The sequence below is a fragment of the Moschus berezovskii genome, chromosome 9 (genome assembly GCF_049115385.1).
Source record: "Moschus berezovskii isolate FMDL1 chromosome 9, NW_MosBer_1.0, whole genome shotgun sequence".
NCBI classification, from domain to species: Eukaryota; Metazoa; Chordata; class Mammalia; order Artiodactyla; family Moschidae; genus Moschus; species Moschus berezovskii.
The window spans coordinates 78,547,591-78,564,353 of NC_142468.1; the positions used below are offsets into that span (position 1 = coordinate 78,547,591).

The window sequence follows — 16,763 nt, forward strand, 5'->3', positions numbered from 1 at the left end:
GACACACCATGAAGGAACATAAATATGCAGTGGAAATGAAAAGCCCCTACTGGATCACAGCATCAAGCCAATTATTTTTGCTAATGACTGGGGTTATTGAATTACAGAATTAGATTTCTTCCCCAACTGCAAAGGAATTGCATAAAACCAGTTCTTGGTTTGCTATTTAATTTTGACCACTTTTTCATACTTCATAATTCTAAAGTACAAATTCTCTTGAAAATATTTAGTAACCTTTCAAAATATTTTATAAATAATTTAGAGATTCTAATCTACAAAAAAAGCTATTCATGTTACTAAGTTTGTGATTCTCTTCAATTGAACTTGTGTAATTTTTATGCCTTATGCATAAAAATTTATGCATAATCAAAACATGCAAGTAAATTATGTTTCTGTTAGGCTCTATCAACTTATTCATCATATTTTTTTCTATAAATTGACTTGGTGGAAAAATATTGTTTTAAAACATAGATTTCACCTCACTTGTATACATTTCTTGCATGTTTTTTAGCTTATCTTTTCCTCATGTATTGAAAAATTTTGGTTATTTATAGTTTTTCCTATCTGCTGCTATGTCCCAATAAATGTTTTCTGTTTTTTCTAGATTATTTGATATACATATCTATTCATTACAAAAATTTTTCTAGATATTTGTTGCTATCAGCAGCATACTTATCTATTTCCCTAGTCTACTTATTTTTAAGTAGAAAAAGTTAGTTATAATGAGTTCTACATTAGTCATAAAAAATTGCAAATATCTTTGAAATTGTCTGCAAATACATCAGATATAGAATAGTTAAATTCACAGAAAAAGTCAATTTCTTATGTACCTAAAACATACAAACGCACAAAAATGACAAAATTTTTTTGAAACTGGGGATGTTTTTTGAAATTGGGGATGTTATTTCAAGTCTTAAAAGATGATGCTGTGAAAGTGCTGCACTCAATATGCCAGCAGATTTGGAAAGCTCAGCAGTGACCACAGGACTGGAAAAGGTCAGTCTTCATTCCAATCCCAAAGAAAGGCAATGCCAAAGAATGCTCAAACTACCGCACAGTTGCACTCATCTCACACGCTAGTAAAGTCATGCTCAAAATTCTCCAAGCCAGGCTTCAGCAGTATGTAAAACCGTGAACCCCCAGATGTTCAAGCAGGTTTTAGAAAAGGCAGAGGCACCAGAGATCAAATTGCCAACATCCGCTGGATCATGGAGAAAGCAAGAGAGTTCCAGAAAAACATCTATTTCTGCTTCATTGACTATGCCAAAGCCTTTGACTGTGTGGATCACAATAAACTGTGGAACATTCTGAAAGAGATGGGAATCCCAGACCACCTGACCTGCCTCTTGAGAAACCTGTATGCAGGTCAGGAAGCAACCGTTAGAACTGGACATGGAACAAACGACTGGTTCCAAATAGGAAAAGGTGTACGTCAAGGTTGTATATTGTCACCTTGCTTATTTAACTTATATGCAGAGTACATCATGAGGAACGCTGGGCTGGAAGAAGCACAAGCTGGAATCAAGATTTCTGGGAGAAATTCAATAACCTCAGATATGCAGATGACACTACCCTTATGGCAGAAAGTGAAGAGGAACCATAAGCCTCTTGATGAAAGTGAAAGAGGAGAGTGAAAAGGTTGGCTTGAAGCTCAACATTCAGAAAACAAAGATTATGGTATCTGGTCCCATCACTTCATGGGAAATAGATGGAAAAACAGTGGAAACAGTGTCAGACTTTATTTTTTGGGGCTCCAAAATCACTGCAGATGCTGATTGCAGCCAGGAAATTAAAAGACGCTTGCTCCTTGGAAGGAAAGTTATGACCAACCTTGATAGTATATTGAAAAGCAGAGACATTACTTTGCCAACCAAGGTCCGTCTAGTCAAGGCTATGGTTTTTCCCGTGGTCATGTATGGATGTGAGAGTTGGACTGTGAAGAAGGCTGATAGCCGAAGAATCGATGCTTTTGAACTGTGGTGTTGGAGAAAACTCTTGAGAGTCCCTTATACTGCAAGGAGATCCAACCAGTCCATTCTAAAGGAGATCAGTCCTGGATGTTCATTGGAGGGACTGATGCTAAAGCTTAAACTGCAATACTTTGGCCATCTCATGTGACGAGTTGACTCACTGGAAAAGACTCTGATGCTGGGAAAGGTTGGGGGCGGGAGGAGAAGGGGACGACGGAGAATGAGATGGCTGGATGGCATCACCGACTCTGTGGACATGAGTTTGAGTGTACTCCGGGAGTTGGTGATGGACAGGGAAGCCTGGCGTGCTGTGATTCATGGGGTCGCGGAGAGTCGGACACGACTGAGCGACTGAACTGAACTGAACTGAACTGGGGATGTATTCTTTCTTACTTCTTGGAAAACAGAAGAGAGAATATAAAATTCTTGTACTTCTAATAATGCTTTGCAAGCATGCTAAGTCGCTTCAGTCATGTCCGACTCTTTGTGACACTACGGACTGCGGCTTGCCAGGCTGCTCTGTCCATGGGATTTTTCAGGCAAGGATATTGGAGTGGATTGCCATGCCCTTCTCCAGGGAATCTTCCTGACCCAGGGATTGAACCCAGATCTCTTATTATTTCCTACAGTGGCAATCAGGTTCTTTACCGCTAGCACCACCTGGTAATAAAGGTTTTAAAATCTGTGCTGGAGAAGACTCTTGAGAGTCCTTGGACAGCAAGGAGATCAAACCAGTCAATCCTAAAGGAAATCAGTCCTGAATATTCACTGGAAGGACTGATGCTGAAGCTGAAGCTCCAATACTTTGGCCACATGATGTGAAGCACCACATCATTTGAAAAAGACCCTGCTGCTAGGAACGATTGAGGGCAAGAGGAGAAGAGGACAACAGAGGATGAGATGGTTGGACGGAATCACTGACTCAATGGACATGAGTTTGAGCTAACTGTGGGAGATAGTGAAGTACAGGGGAGCTTGGCATGCTGCAGTCCATATGGCCACAAGGAGTCGGATGCGACTTAGCGACTGAACAACAAATTATTGTTTCATTCGCTGGCCAAAGGTTTCTTACGTACTTCTCCCTTTGCCTTATGAAAAAGACCTTATAACAAAAAGACTAAATGTATTCTACAAAGGAAAAAGAGTTGCTTAACAGAAAATAGAAAGCCTGCAATTGTCATCACATTGGGTTCAGTATTTTAATTATATTTTAAAACATAACTTAGTGACTATGTGTTTAGATATTAACTCTGCATGGTAAATCAGAGCCAGCTGAGTCTTAGATATAGATAGTCTTCTAGAACCATGATACTAATTATTAGCTAAGAATTCTTGGAACTTTAGACTTCAGGTCAAATGCATTTGTACAATATCAAACATGGTAATGTTCCTTTAACATGACTTTTTTTTAAAACAAATTTTATATAGTGCCAAAACATTTTAAATATGTAATAAACATTAATGCATTCATGATATTGTTCGTAGTATTTTTTTCCCTTTTAACTCTGACTTGCAGGTGAAAATGGAGAGTTGCCAATAGTACCCTTGAAAAACTGTCATTTAGCTGCTCTGATCCTCAATAGTCAAATATTGAGGTAGAGGAGGGGTAGGTGACACGAGGAAAAATGGAGGTGAGGGAGAACAGTAGGAGAAAGAGGGAAATTAGAATTTGTGAATGGTCATTTGATTTGGCCAGTTCCTTGTACTACCAGAGACACATTCTTCCACTTTCTAATCATTGTTGGGTCTACTTGGGATTTTAGTGATCGCGCACAACCTATCACATTGAGTTTGATAAAAAATTCAGAAGTCGAAAAGTTAAAAAAATAGTTGGCAAATATGACTGCATTAATTTCCGCAAAAGTTTTAGTTTCTTTTTTTAAAATTCTATCCCAAATAAAGTCAAAAGAAAAATTAGGTGACAAGCAGTATTATCCACAGGGGTAATATCTTTAATTTGTAAAGAGGTTTTTTAAGTCAGTAAGCAAATACCCATGGCATCTAGTCCTGTCACTTCATGGCAAATAGATGGGGAAACAATGGAAACAGTGAGAGACTTTATATTTTTGGACTCCAAAATCACTGCAGATGGTGACTACAGCCATGAAATTAAAGGACACTTAATCCTTGGAAGAAAAGTTATTACCAACCTAGATAGCATATTACAAAGCAGAGATGTTCCTTTACCAACAAAGGTCCATCTAGTCAAACATATGGTTTTTCCAGTAGTCATGTATGGATGTGAGAGTTGGACTATAAAGAAAGCTGAGTGCCGAAAAATTTATGCTTTTGAACTGTGGTGTTGGAGAACACTCTTGAGTCCCTTAGACTGCAAGGACATCCAACCAGTCCATCATAAAGGTTATCAGTCCTGAATATTCATTAGAAGGACTGACGCTGAAGCTGAAACTAGAATACTTTGACCACCTGATGCGAAGAACTGACTCATTTGAAAAGACCCTGATGCAAAGGCAAAAAGATCCTTATTGCCAAATTCAGACTTAAATTGAAGAAAGTAGGGAAAACCACTAGACCATTCAGATATGACCTCAATCAAATCCCTTATGATTATACAGTGGAAGTGAGAAATAGATTTAAGGGACTAGATCTGATTGATAGAGTGCCTGATGAACTCTGGACGGAGGTTCGTGACATTGTACAGGAGACAGGGACCAAGACCATCCCCATGGAAAAGAAATGCAGAAGAGCAAAATGGCTGTCTGAGGAGGCCTTACAAATAGCTGTGAAAAGAAGAGAGGCGAAAAGCAAAGGAGAAAAGGAAAGATATAAGCATCTGAATGCAGAGTTCCAAAGAATAGCAAGGAGAGATAAGAATGTCTTCCTTAGTGATCAATGCAAAGAAATAGAGGAAAACAACAGAATAGGAAAAACAAGAGATCTCTTCAAGAAAATTAGAGATTCCAAGGGAACATTTCATGCAAAGATGGGCTCGATAAAGGACAGAAATGGTATGGACCTAACAGAAGCAGAAGATATTAAGAAGAGGTGGCAGGAATACACAGAAGAACTGTACAAAAAAGATCTTCACGACCAAGATAGTCACGATAACGTGATCACTGACCTAGAGACAGACATCTTGGAATGTGAAGTCAAGTGGGCCTTAGAAAGCATCACTACTAGCAAACCTAGTGGAGGTGATGGAATTCCAGTTGAGCTATTTCAAGTCTTGAAAGATGATGCTGTGAAAGTGCTGCACTCAATATGCCAGCAGATTTGGAAAACTCAGCGCTGGCCACAGGACTGGAAGAGGTCAGTCTTCATTCCAATCCCAAAGAAAGGCAATGCCAAAGAATGCTCAAACTACCACACAATTGCACTCATCTCACACTCTAGTAAAGTCATGCTCAAAATTCTCCAAGCCAGGCTTCAGCAGTATGTAAACCATGAACTCCCAGATGTTCAAGCAGGTTTTAGAAAAGGCAGAGGCACCAGAGATCAAATTGCCAACATTCGCTGGATCATGGAGAAAGCAAGAGAGTTCCAGAAAAACATCTATTTCTGCTTCATTGACTATGCCAAAGCCTTTGACTGTGTGGATCACAATAAACTGTGGAACATTCTGAAAGAGATGGGAATCCCAGACCACCTGACCTGCCTCTTGAGAAACCTGTATGCAGGTCAGGAAGCAACAGTTAGAACTGGTCATGGAACAACAGACTGGTTCCAAATAGGAAAAGGTGTACGTCAAGGTTGTATATTGTCACCTTGCTTATTTAACTTATATGCAGAGTACATCATGAGGAACACTGGGCTGGAAGAAGCACAAGCTGGAATCAAGATTGCTGGGAGAAATATCAATAACCTCAGATATGCAGATGACACTACCCTTATGGCAGAAAGTGAAGAGGAACTCAAAAGCCTCTTGATGAAAGTGAAAGAGGAGAGTGAAAAGGTTGGCTTGAAGCTCAACATTCAGAAAACAAAGATCATGGCATCTGGTCCCATCACTTCATGGGAAATAGATGGAAAAACAGTGGAAACAGTGTCAGACTTTATTTTTTTGGGCTCCAAAATCACTGCAGATGCTGATTGCAGCCATGAAATTAAAAGACGCTTGCTCCTTGGAAGGAAAGTTATGACCAACCTTGATAGTATATTAAAAAGCAGAGACATTACTTTGCCAACCAAGGTCCGTCTAGTCAAGGCAATGGTTTTTCCCGTGGTCATGTATGGATGTGAGAGTTGGACTGTGAAGAAAGCTGATCGCCGAAGAATCGATGCTTTTGAACTGTGGTGTTGGAGAAGACTCTTGAGAGTCCCTTATACTGCAAGGAGATCCAACCAGTCCATTCTAAAGGAGATCAATCCTGGGTGTTCATTGGAGGGACTGATGCTAAAGCTGAAACTGCAATACTTTGGCCACCTCATGCGACGAGTTGACTCACTGGAAAAGACTCTGATGCTGGGAAAGGTTGGGGGCGGGAGGAGAAGGGGACGACGGAGAATGAGATGGCTGGATGCCATCACCGACTCTGTGGACATGAGTTTGAGTGTACTCCGGGAGTTGGTGATGGACAGGGAGGCCTGGCGTGCTGTGATTCATGGGGTCGCGGAGAGTCGGACACGACTGAGCGACTGAACTGAACTGAACTGAACTGATGCTGGGAAAGATTGAAGGCAGGAGCAAAAGGGGACAATGGAGGATGAGATGCTTGGGTGGCATCACCAACGTGATGGACATGAGTTTGTGTAGGCTCCAGGATTTGGTGATGGACAGGGAAGCCTGGGGTGCTACAGTCCATCAGGTCGCAAAGAGTCAGACACGACTGGGTGACTGAGCTGAACTGAAGCAAACACCCAGAAGCCAGTATAAAAATTAGCAAAGTATAATAACAGGCAGTTTATTATTAATGAATTGCAAATAACTCAAACGTATTAATAAACATTAAAACTATCATATAAAAAGTGGAAGTATAAGTACAGTGAGAAACTACCTCCACTCACCCAGTGAGATATCACCGCTCTGAACTCTCACTTTCCTCCAGTGAACTTTTGTTCAAAGCAGCTCCTCCAAATGTCCTCCTTTTTCTCTATAAAGTAACATCCTTCTCTTTTGTTTGCCAGGCTTGTTTATGGTTTTTGCCATAGCTTGCAATTGCAATATGTCTGCTATTCCTGAATAAAATCTTTTTTTCTGGTTAAGGTAACTGCCTGCTTTATTTTAAAGGTTGGCATGACTTATGGTTTTATTTTATTTTTAAGGATCAAACTGGAGGAATCGATTTGAAAAAGTCAATGGTAAAAGTTCAGATCATCAGAAGATCTTGAAACATTTGAGGAGAAAAATGATGATGGTTTAGACAGGGGAGTTAAAATGAATATAATTTAATAAATGGGATATTTTGGAAGAATACAAAGTAGTATGTAGGAAAAAACTGAGGAAAAAGAAGGTACTAAGTTTCTGGCTGAAAAGGCTGAGGCAAAAGAAATGCCATTAGCTGGGGATGGGGCAGAGTGAAGGGGGAATAGGTTTGGAAACAGAAGAATTGAAATATCTGTGAAATATCAAAGAGAAAGATATCAAGAAGGAAGCTGGTCTATCAGTAGAGAATTCAGAGAAACCTGGGCTTCTTTATTGGCTCACCAAGTTTCCCTTTCTTGCTGTCACCTGCTCTTCTCTGTAGACTTCAGTCCTTTCACTGCTCTGAGACCTCTTTCCACAATATCCAAAAGCAAACTACTTGCATATCTAAGCAGTTTTACCCACTGTATGCCCAAAAGACTTTCTTTTTGATTCTAATGTATGGTTAAGTAATGAGCAAAGACAATGAAAATACTGGATTTTGAGGGGTAGCTTATTATAAGATATGGAGTTGCAAAAACTTTATCCTAGATATTTCCTTAAAAAGAAAAAAGCAAAGGATTAAAGAAAAGATTCTACTTATCTTAGGCCCATTGCCAGATTTATATTTCTTATGATGCATATCCCTGCTCTGGGCATTTAGGCTGGAGTTTATTGCCTTAGCCACTCTAGACAAAGGCACATGGAGGGAGACAGCTTGTTAAACAAGAGTAACTGGTGTTGCAGACTCCTAGGTCACTACATGTCCCTCTTGTGATATGTACTTTGCTTTCAATTATAGACAAATAACTTAAATGTTTTCATCATCTCGTTTTTGAGAAAAGCAACTTGAAGTATGTTAATAATTCCCACAGCAAGATGACCTCACTAAAGGAAGTTTTTTTTAATGGGCTATTGCAGTCCATGGGATTGGTTATCTGAGATTTGGGGGCATGTAGTATGGTATTCAAATATTGTCTTATGGGCTCTTGTGACTCAATCTTTTTTTTTTTTTAAAAGCCAATAGGTTTTGGAGGTTTCTTTTCTTCAACCTATTATTGCTCCCCTGTGATTTCGCTCAAAACTGGTATGAGGAATTTAATCACATGAAACAAAAAATTAAATATAGACATTAACATTCAGAGTTAAAGGGATTCTGGGCTAAAGTATTTATAGAATTGAGATGACCAGATTCTGTAATAGCCTATATGGGACAAGAATCTGAAAAAGAATGGATATATGTATATGTAGAATCGAATCACTTTGCTATACACGTGAAACTAACACAATATTGTAAGACAACTATACTCCAATATAAAAGAATTAAATTACAAAAAGAGCTTGGAGTTTGTATATGAGATTCTAAAATCTGAAATAAAACATTAGACTTATTTGATTATTGTCACTGCTAACACATTGATGGACTGAAGCACCCAGGTGAAGGTAAGCATATAGCTAAATTATTTTGAAAAAATAGATATGGTGATGGAGAATAGAATGGAGCAAAAAGTTGTTATTTTAATAACCCAATAGATTTTGCATTTATCACTTCGAAAACTCTTGTCAATCCTTGTATATACATTGATACACTATCAGTTCAGTTCAGTTCAGTCGCTCAGTCGTGTCCGACTCTCCGCGACCCCATGAATCACAGCACGCCAGGCCTCCCTGTCCATCACCAACTCCCGGAGTTCACTCAAACTCATGTCCATCGAGTCGGTGATGCCATCCAGCCATCTCATTCTCGGTCGTCCCCTTCTCCTCCCGCCCCCAACCTTTCCTAGCATCACAGTATTTTCCAGTGAGTCAACTCGTCGCTTGAGGTGGCCAAAGTATTGGAGCTTCAGCTTTAGCATCAGTCCTTCCAATGAACGCCCAGGATTGATCTCCTTTAGAATGGACTGGTTGGATCTCCTTGCAGTACAAGGGACTATAGGAAAATGTTTTAAAAGGCAGAAGATTCTATGAATAATACAAAAAAGTAATTAGTAATTTTTATATTTTAAAATGCTCTCAATATGTGGATGTCTTACCTTTAATAAATAATACAGTATATCTCATGCAGCTGTCATTGAATGTGACTACAGACACAGAAAAATTTTCCCAGTTTCTGAGATCTGGCCATAAGCTTCATTTCAAGGTTTCTTACAAGAAATCACAGATCATTTCAATTTTATTTTGAATGACACAATTATCACCACACATTTAAATAAAAATATAAATTGCTTTTCAAATTCTGTATACAGAAGTCTATGTATAGAATTTGGAATGCAATTTTCTATCCATATTTTTTTTTAGAAAACAAAAAAGACTAGGTTTTTAGTGTGCGTCCATATTTTAAGACTGAATTTACAGCTTTCTAAAATTGTTTAAGCCTATGAGGCATATTATTGTTCAAAAAAGTCGATTATGCCAATTTCATAGTAAGGTTAAAAGCTAAGTTTCCATTATTTAATTTCTAATAAACCAGCCAAAATTATACTGATGTTTTTCAAGAGAATGCTTCTTTCACATAAACAATTTGTTGCACATGTTTGCTATTCCTTTTGTCTGAAGTAGATTTCCTCAAGGCTTGCTCTTCATTTTCTTTAGTTGCTGCTGAAATGTAACCTACCCAGTGAGGCTTTTATGATCACTTGGTTAGTCCATATTCCTTTGCCCTAGTTTATTTTCTCTGAAGCACTTATCACTAAATGACATAATATATATTTTGTCTCAATTGCCTCTGCCAGTCCCACCATTTCTTTAGGATATAACCAAATGAAGGTGGGGCATATTTCCCCTCCTTTTTTCCCCATTGCTTTGCCTCCAGAGCCCATAAGGTTACATGGTGCAGAGCAGGCAATTTGTATTATTTGTTAATATATAAATTATGTTTTCAGTTGACTTTGGAAAAACACTTTTGTTATTGTGTAAACTCATCAGAGAAAGAGATTAAAAAATGACCAGCAAAGATAAGTGGTACAAATATGTTTAAATAACAAGCATATCATAGTAATTAAATTACATTCAGTTCCATCTTTGAAGTGCTTTGAAGGTCTGATTAAATAATATTATATTCAACTGCTGTGAAAAGGAGATCATATGGATAGAAATAAAGAGTGATTGAAAAGAACATATGCTTCTGAGGTTCCAGGAAGACATTTTGACTACTAAATCATATAAAACTCAAATTGTTTTAATATAGAAAAGTGAAAGTAATTTGTCACTCATAGTAGCTTAACTTGTTACAAATTAATTTCTCTCTCTTATTATCACTGCAGATTTTCTCAAATGCATGGACACATCTCACTTATTTCTCCAATGTCATTGCTAAAGTAACTGGTCTGATTTTCATCTCTTTGCACTTGGCTTAAATTTCTTGTCCCTCCAAGATTCTGTAAAAGGCATCAGATTCATCTTTTGAATTTGTAATCTGAATGTGTAAGTATGGTACATGGGACTTTTAAAATGCTATTGAGATCTTGCACACTTCTATAAAAAGTGTATTGGTATATAATATCAAATCAAATTTTCCCTTCCTTCCATATTGACATCTATTAGTTAGGTAAATCTTTATCCATCTTTTATCTAGCCAATTCATAAATGCAAAAGTAAATGACAATTTGTATAGTTATGTAACACAAGGAAAATATAAATTCCTAGAAATAATAATAATACCCTTATCTGTTATTTTTTTAATAAAAAAATTTTTTTTTTCCCTTTAGATAACTTGAGCAGCCCAGATTTAGTTAATGGATGGATCAATAAGTCAGTGGTTACTGAATTCATTTTGCTGGGCCTGTCTAGCTCTCGGGAACTCCAGCTCTTCCTTTTCTTTATCTTCTCTGTGTTTTATGGTGCTGCAGTGTTGGGAAACATTCTTTTCATTCTCACAGTGATTACAGACTCTCGATTGCATTCTCCGATGTACTTTTTTCTTAGCAATCTCTCCTTCATTGATGTCTGTCAGGCTACATTTGCCACTCCCAAGATGATTGAAGATTTCTTCAGTGAACACAAGATCATCACTTTCAAGGGATGCATGTCACAGATTTTTTTCTTGCATGTTTTTGGGGGCAGTGAGATGGTACTTCTTGTTGCCATGGTCTATGATAGATATATCGCTATATGCAAAACTCTACATTACATGACCATCCTGAGCCGAAGACTGTGCACTGTCCTGGTGGGGGTCTCCTGGGCCATTGGCATCTTTCACTCAGCCAGTCACCTGGTATTCACAATAGATCTTCCTTTCTGTGGACCCAACAAGGTAGACAATTTCTTTTGCGATCTCCCACTTGTGATTAAACTTGCCTGCTTGGACACCTATGTTTTAGAGATCCTGGTGCTCACAAATAGTGGCCTGTTGTCACTTATCTGTTTTCTCCTTTTGCTCATTTCTTACACTATCATCCTTGCTACTGTCCATCGCCAAGCCTCTGGTGGGACATCCAGGGCACTTTCCACTCTGTCTGCCCACATTACTGTTGTAGTTCTGTTCTTTGGCCCATTAATCTTTATCTACATTTGGCCCTTTGAAAGCTTCACAACTGATAAATTTATCTCTGTGTTTTTTACTGTATTCACTCCTCTTCTTAACCCTATGATTTACACCCTAAAGAATAAAGATGTAAAGGAAGCCATGAAGAAACTAAAGAACCAACATGTGGGTTCCAAGGAAGCTTTTTAGACAACTGTGATGAAGCAACACAAGTCCTTTCTTCTTGTTCTTTGTAATGCCCATGTGTAGTTGTTATCATTGTGTTTCTATCATAATTAGTCTTTCCGGTTATAGGACCTGATTTGTCACTCTAAAGTTGGCAAATGCAATGCAGAACCGCATATTATGTTACCAGTTTTGACATTCTGTGGCTCACTTCATCTTCCCTGAAAGGGTAACTGTGCTGTGCTTAGTTGCTCAGTCGTATCTGACTCTGTGACTCCATGGACTGTAGCCTGCCAGGCTCCTCTGATTCTCCAGGCCAGAATACTGGAGTGGGTTGCTATGCCCTTCTTCAGGGGATCTTCCCAGCCCAGGTATTGAACCCAGGTCTCCCACATTGCAGGCAGATTCTTTACTGTCTGAGACACAAGGGAAGCCCCAAAACAGTAACTATATATGTCAAAATTTATAATGTCCCTTATATAGGTCTTGTTAAAAAATCTTGCAACCTTTTAAAGATATCTCCATATTAAATCAGATTAGCAAACACATCTAACTTGACTGGAGTAGCACAGAAAGCAATTTAGTACTAAAAATAGAAACTGCTTTGACATTACAAGCTAAATGAAAATTGCTTTCATAAGTTATAGTTCATAATTATTTCAGCTAATAGCTTGATTCCTATAAGTAGTTGCAAATATTCCACATTCATAAATAAGGCAATACTGTTCATAAATTTTAAATTATATTTATTATTTATGTTAAATTTAAATACGCCAAATACTATAGTATTAATGATAGGACTGAGTTTTGATGCTCTGAATTTGAAGCAAATAACATATCAATAGCATCACCACGGAGAAGGCGACGGCACCCCACTCCAGTACTCTTGCCTGGAAAATCACATGGACTGAGGAGCCTGGTAGGCGGCAGTCCATGGGGTCGCGAAGAGTGGGACGCAGCTGAGTGACTTCACTTTCACTTTTCACTTTCATGCCTTGGAGAAGGAAATGGCAACCACTCTAGTGTTCTTGCCTGGAGAATCCCAGGGAGGGCAGAGCCTGGTGGACTGCCATCTATGGGGTTGCACAGAGTCGGACACGACTGAAGTGACTTAGCAGCAGCAGCATCACCAAGGCCATAATTCAAACTATAAGAGTAGTCTTATGCTTTCTGGGACAACTGTCATAGTACTATACAGATTTTATTTATATCACTGATAATAAACCTACCAGCTAAAAATAATTATAAGATATCTAAATAGACAGTATGGATGTGAGAGTTGGACTGTGAAGAAAGCTGATCGCAGAAGAATTGAAGAATTGCAAGGAGATCCAACCAGTCCATTCTAAAGGAGATCAATCCTGGGTGTTCATTGGAAGGACTGATGCTAAAGCTGAAACTGCAATACTTTGGCCACCTCATGCAACGAGTTGACTCACTAGAAAAGACTGATGCTGGGAAAGGTTGGGGGCGGGAGGAGAAGGGGACGACCGAGAATGAGATGGCTGGATGGCATCACCGACTCTGTGGATATGAGTTTGAGTGTACTCTGGGAGTTGGTGATGGACAGGGAGGCCTGGCGTGCTGTGATTCATGGGGTCGTGGAGAGTCGGACACGACTGAGCGACTGAACTGAACTGAACTGAAATAGACAGTGGCGTGCTGTGATTCATGGGGTCACAAAGAGTTGGACATGACTGAGCGACTGAACTGAACTGAACTGAACTGAACCTGCCTGCCAGTGCGTTTGATCCGTGGGTCAGGAAGATCCCCTGGAGGAGGGCATGGCAACCCACTCCTTTTTTCTTGCCTGGAGAATTCCATGGACAGAGAAGACTTGTGGGCTATATAGTTCATAGGGTTACAAAGAGTTGGGCATGACTGCAGGGACTTGGCATGCACACATGCAAATACATAGAGCAAATATAAACAAACAAAAAGAAAGAAAAAAAAAAAACACTCAGTAATAGTAGGGGATCTTAACACCACAGTTTTATCAATGAAGAGATCATTCTGACAGAAAACTAATAGGGAAACACTTGTTTTAAATGACATATTAGACAATTAGATTTAATAGATATATATAGAAAAGTCCATCCAAAAGCAACAGAACATACATTTCTTTCAAGTGCACTTGGAATAGTCTCTAGAATGGATCACCTTTTTGGGCCACAAACAAGTCTCTACAAATTCAAGAATATTGAATTCATATCAACTATGTTTTCTGACCATGACCCATGAGATTACAACGAAAAAAAAAAAGCTTCAAAAACCACACACATGGAATTTTCAAGTGGGTCATTGAAGAAATAGAAGAGTACACTAAAAAAAACTTGGAGGAAAATGAAAATGAAAACATAGCAATCAAAATCTATGGAACCTATGATGACGTAGAGGGGTGGGAGGGAGATTCAAGAGAGAGAGGATTTATGTATACTTATTGCTGATTCACTTTTTTGTACTGCAGAAAGTAATACAACATTGTAAAGCAATTATACATCAATAATAAAATAAGTAAATAAGTTAGATACAAAGTTAAAAAAACATTTATGGGATATAGGATGAATGATTCTAAAGAGAAATGTTTACAGTGGTATAAGAATACCTAAGAAAACAAGAAAAATCTCAATCAATCCTTACAAGTAAAGTAACTGAACCAAAAACAAACAAAATGCAAAGTTAGTTGAAGGAAGAAGATAATAAATGCCAGAATGGGGGGAAAAAATGAAATAACTACTGAAAAAAAATAGATCAATAAAGGTAAAATCTGGTTGTTTGAAAAGAAAAACAAAAATTGATAAACAATTTGCCAGACTCTTCAAGAAACAAAGAGCAGTCATAAATAAATAAAATCATAAATGAAAGCTAACCAATACCATTAAAAATACAAAGAATCATACGAGAGTATTATGAATGATTATATGTTAATAAATTGGACAACCTAGAAGAAATGGATAAATGCCTGTAAATGCATAATCTCCCAAGACTAAATCAGGAATAAATACAAACTATGAACAAATTGATTACCAGTAATAGAACTGAATCAGTTATTAAAAATATCTCAGCAAATTTTAGGGCTGGAGAGCTTCACAGGTGAATTCTATCCAAAGTTTAAGGAAGATTTAGCACCTATAATTCTCACAATATTTCAAAAATTGAAGAGAAAGAAACACTTCTTAACCCCTTATAGAAGGCTAGCATCAATTTCAGACACCAAAAAAAGACAAACACTAAAAAATTATAACCAATATCACTAATGCACACAAATGCAAAATTTCTCAACAAATATTAGCAAACTGAATTCAAGAACACATTGAAAGCATCATACATCATGACGAAGTGAGATTTTCCCCAGAGACACAAGGATGGTTTGCTATCCACAAATCAATGATTTACTACATTAGTAAATTGAAGAATATAAACCATATGATCATCTCAATACACACAGAAAAAACTTTTGACAAAATTTAACATCCATTTACGAAAAAAAACTCTGCAAAATGGATATAGGAGGAACATAACATAATAAAGGCCATATATGTCGAGGCCACAGCTCACATTATATTCAATTGTGGAAAGCTGAAATCATGTCCTCCAAGATCAGGAGCAAGATAAGAATGCCAATCCTGTCACTTGTATTCAGCATAGTATTGGAAGTCCTAATGACAACAATCAGACAAGGAAAGAAATGAAAGGAATTCAAATAGGAAAGGAAGAATTAAAACTGCCACTGTTTGCAGATGATATAATACTATCTACAGAAAATCCCAGATGATATAATACTATCTACAGAAAATCCTTAAGTCTCCACCAAAAAACTCTGGAACTAATAAATAAATTCAGTAAAGTTTCAAGACACACAGTACTAAATAGAAACATATTGTGTTTCATAAAATAATAACATATCATTGGAAAGAGAAATTAAGAAAACAGTCTTATTTAAAATTGCACAAAAAAGAATAAGATACATAGAAATAAATGTGTTAAAAAATGTGTATTCTGGAAACTATAAGCCATTGATGAAAAGAACAGAAGACTATTATACAAAAACAAATGAAAAGATATATCATGCTTATGGACCAGAAGAATTAATATTGTTAAAATGATCATACTACCCAGGTTAATGTAAATGATGAGTCACTATGGAGTATTCCTGAAACAAATATATTGTATGCAAACCATATACAAATTTTTAAAAATTTAGAAAAAGGAAAATGTAGATTAATTGAAATCCATCCACATTAAAACTTCAGAGGACATTTTAAGAAAGTAATGAAACAGTTTATAGATCAAAGAAAATATTTGCAAATCATATCTATGACAAAGTCTTATATCTAAAATATTATCAACTTATATCACAACAATAAAAAGACAAATAATATAATTTTTAAATGATCAAAGGATTTGAGTATATGTTTTTCCAACCAAGATATACAAAGGGTCAATAAGCACATGAAAAGATGATCAACACCACTAGCAATTAGGGAAAATGCTAATAAAAACCACAATAAGATACCACTTCATACCTACTAGCATGGCTAAAGTAAACTGGAAAAAAATAACAAGTGCTGGTGAGGATATGCAGAGATTTGAAATCCAAAGTACATACATTGCTGCTGTGATAGAAAAACTATGCAGTCTTTTGGGAAAACAGTCTGACAATTCTTCAAAATATTAAGTATAGAGCTAACCAATAACCCAGCAACTCCTCTCTCAGGGATATATGTTAGGGAAGTGAAAACATGTTCTTATGAAAACTTACTAATAACTATTCACAACAGCATTATTCATGATAGCCACAAAATGGAAACAACTCAAATATTCACTAACTATTGAATGGATA

At 37.4% G+C, this 16,763-nt stretch overlaps 1 protein-coding gene across 1 annotated transcript; it reads left to right on the forward strand.

The window, feature by feature from the left end:
• Nucleotides 1-11,023: 11,023 nt before the first annotated feature.
• On the forward strand, nucleotides 11,024-11,944 carry LOC148776578 (olfactory receptor 4K1-like). Its single transcript, XM_088840332.1, has one exon. The coding sequence runs from the start codon at nucleotides 11,180-11,182 to the stop codon at nucleotides 11,942-11,944; it is 765 nt and encodes a 254-aa protein (XP_088696458.1). The 5' UTR covers nucleotides 11,024-11,179.
• The last annotated feature ends 4,819 nt before the right edge of the window (nucleotides 11,945-16,763 follow it).

Excerpts from the sequence above, each read along its gene's own strand:
- LOC148776578 (XM_088840332.1), top strand. The coding sequence starts at position 11,180 with ATGTACTTTTTTCTTAGCAATCTCTCCTTCATTGATGTCTGTCAGGCT.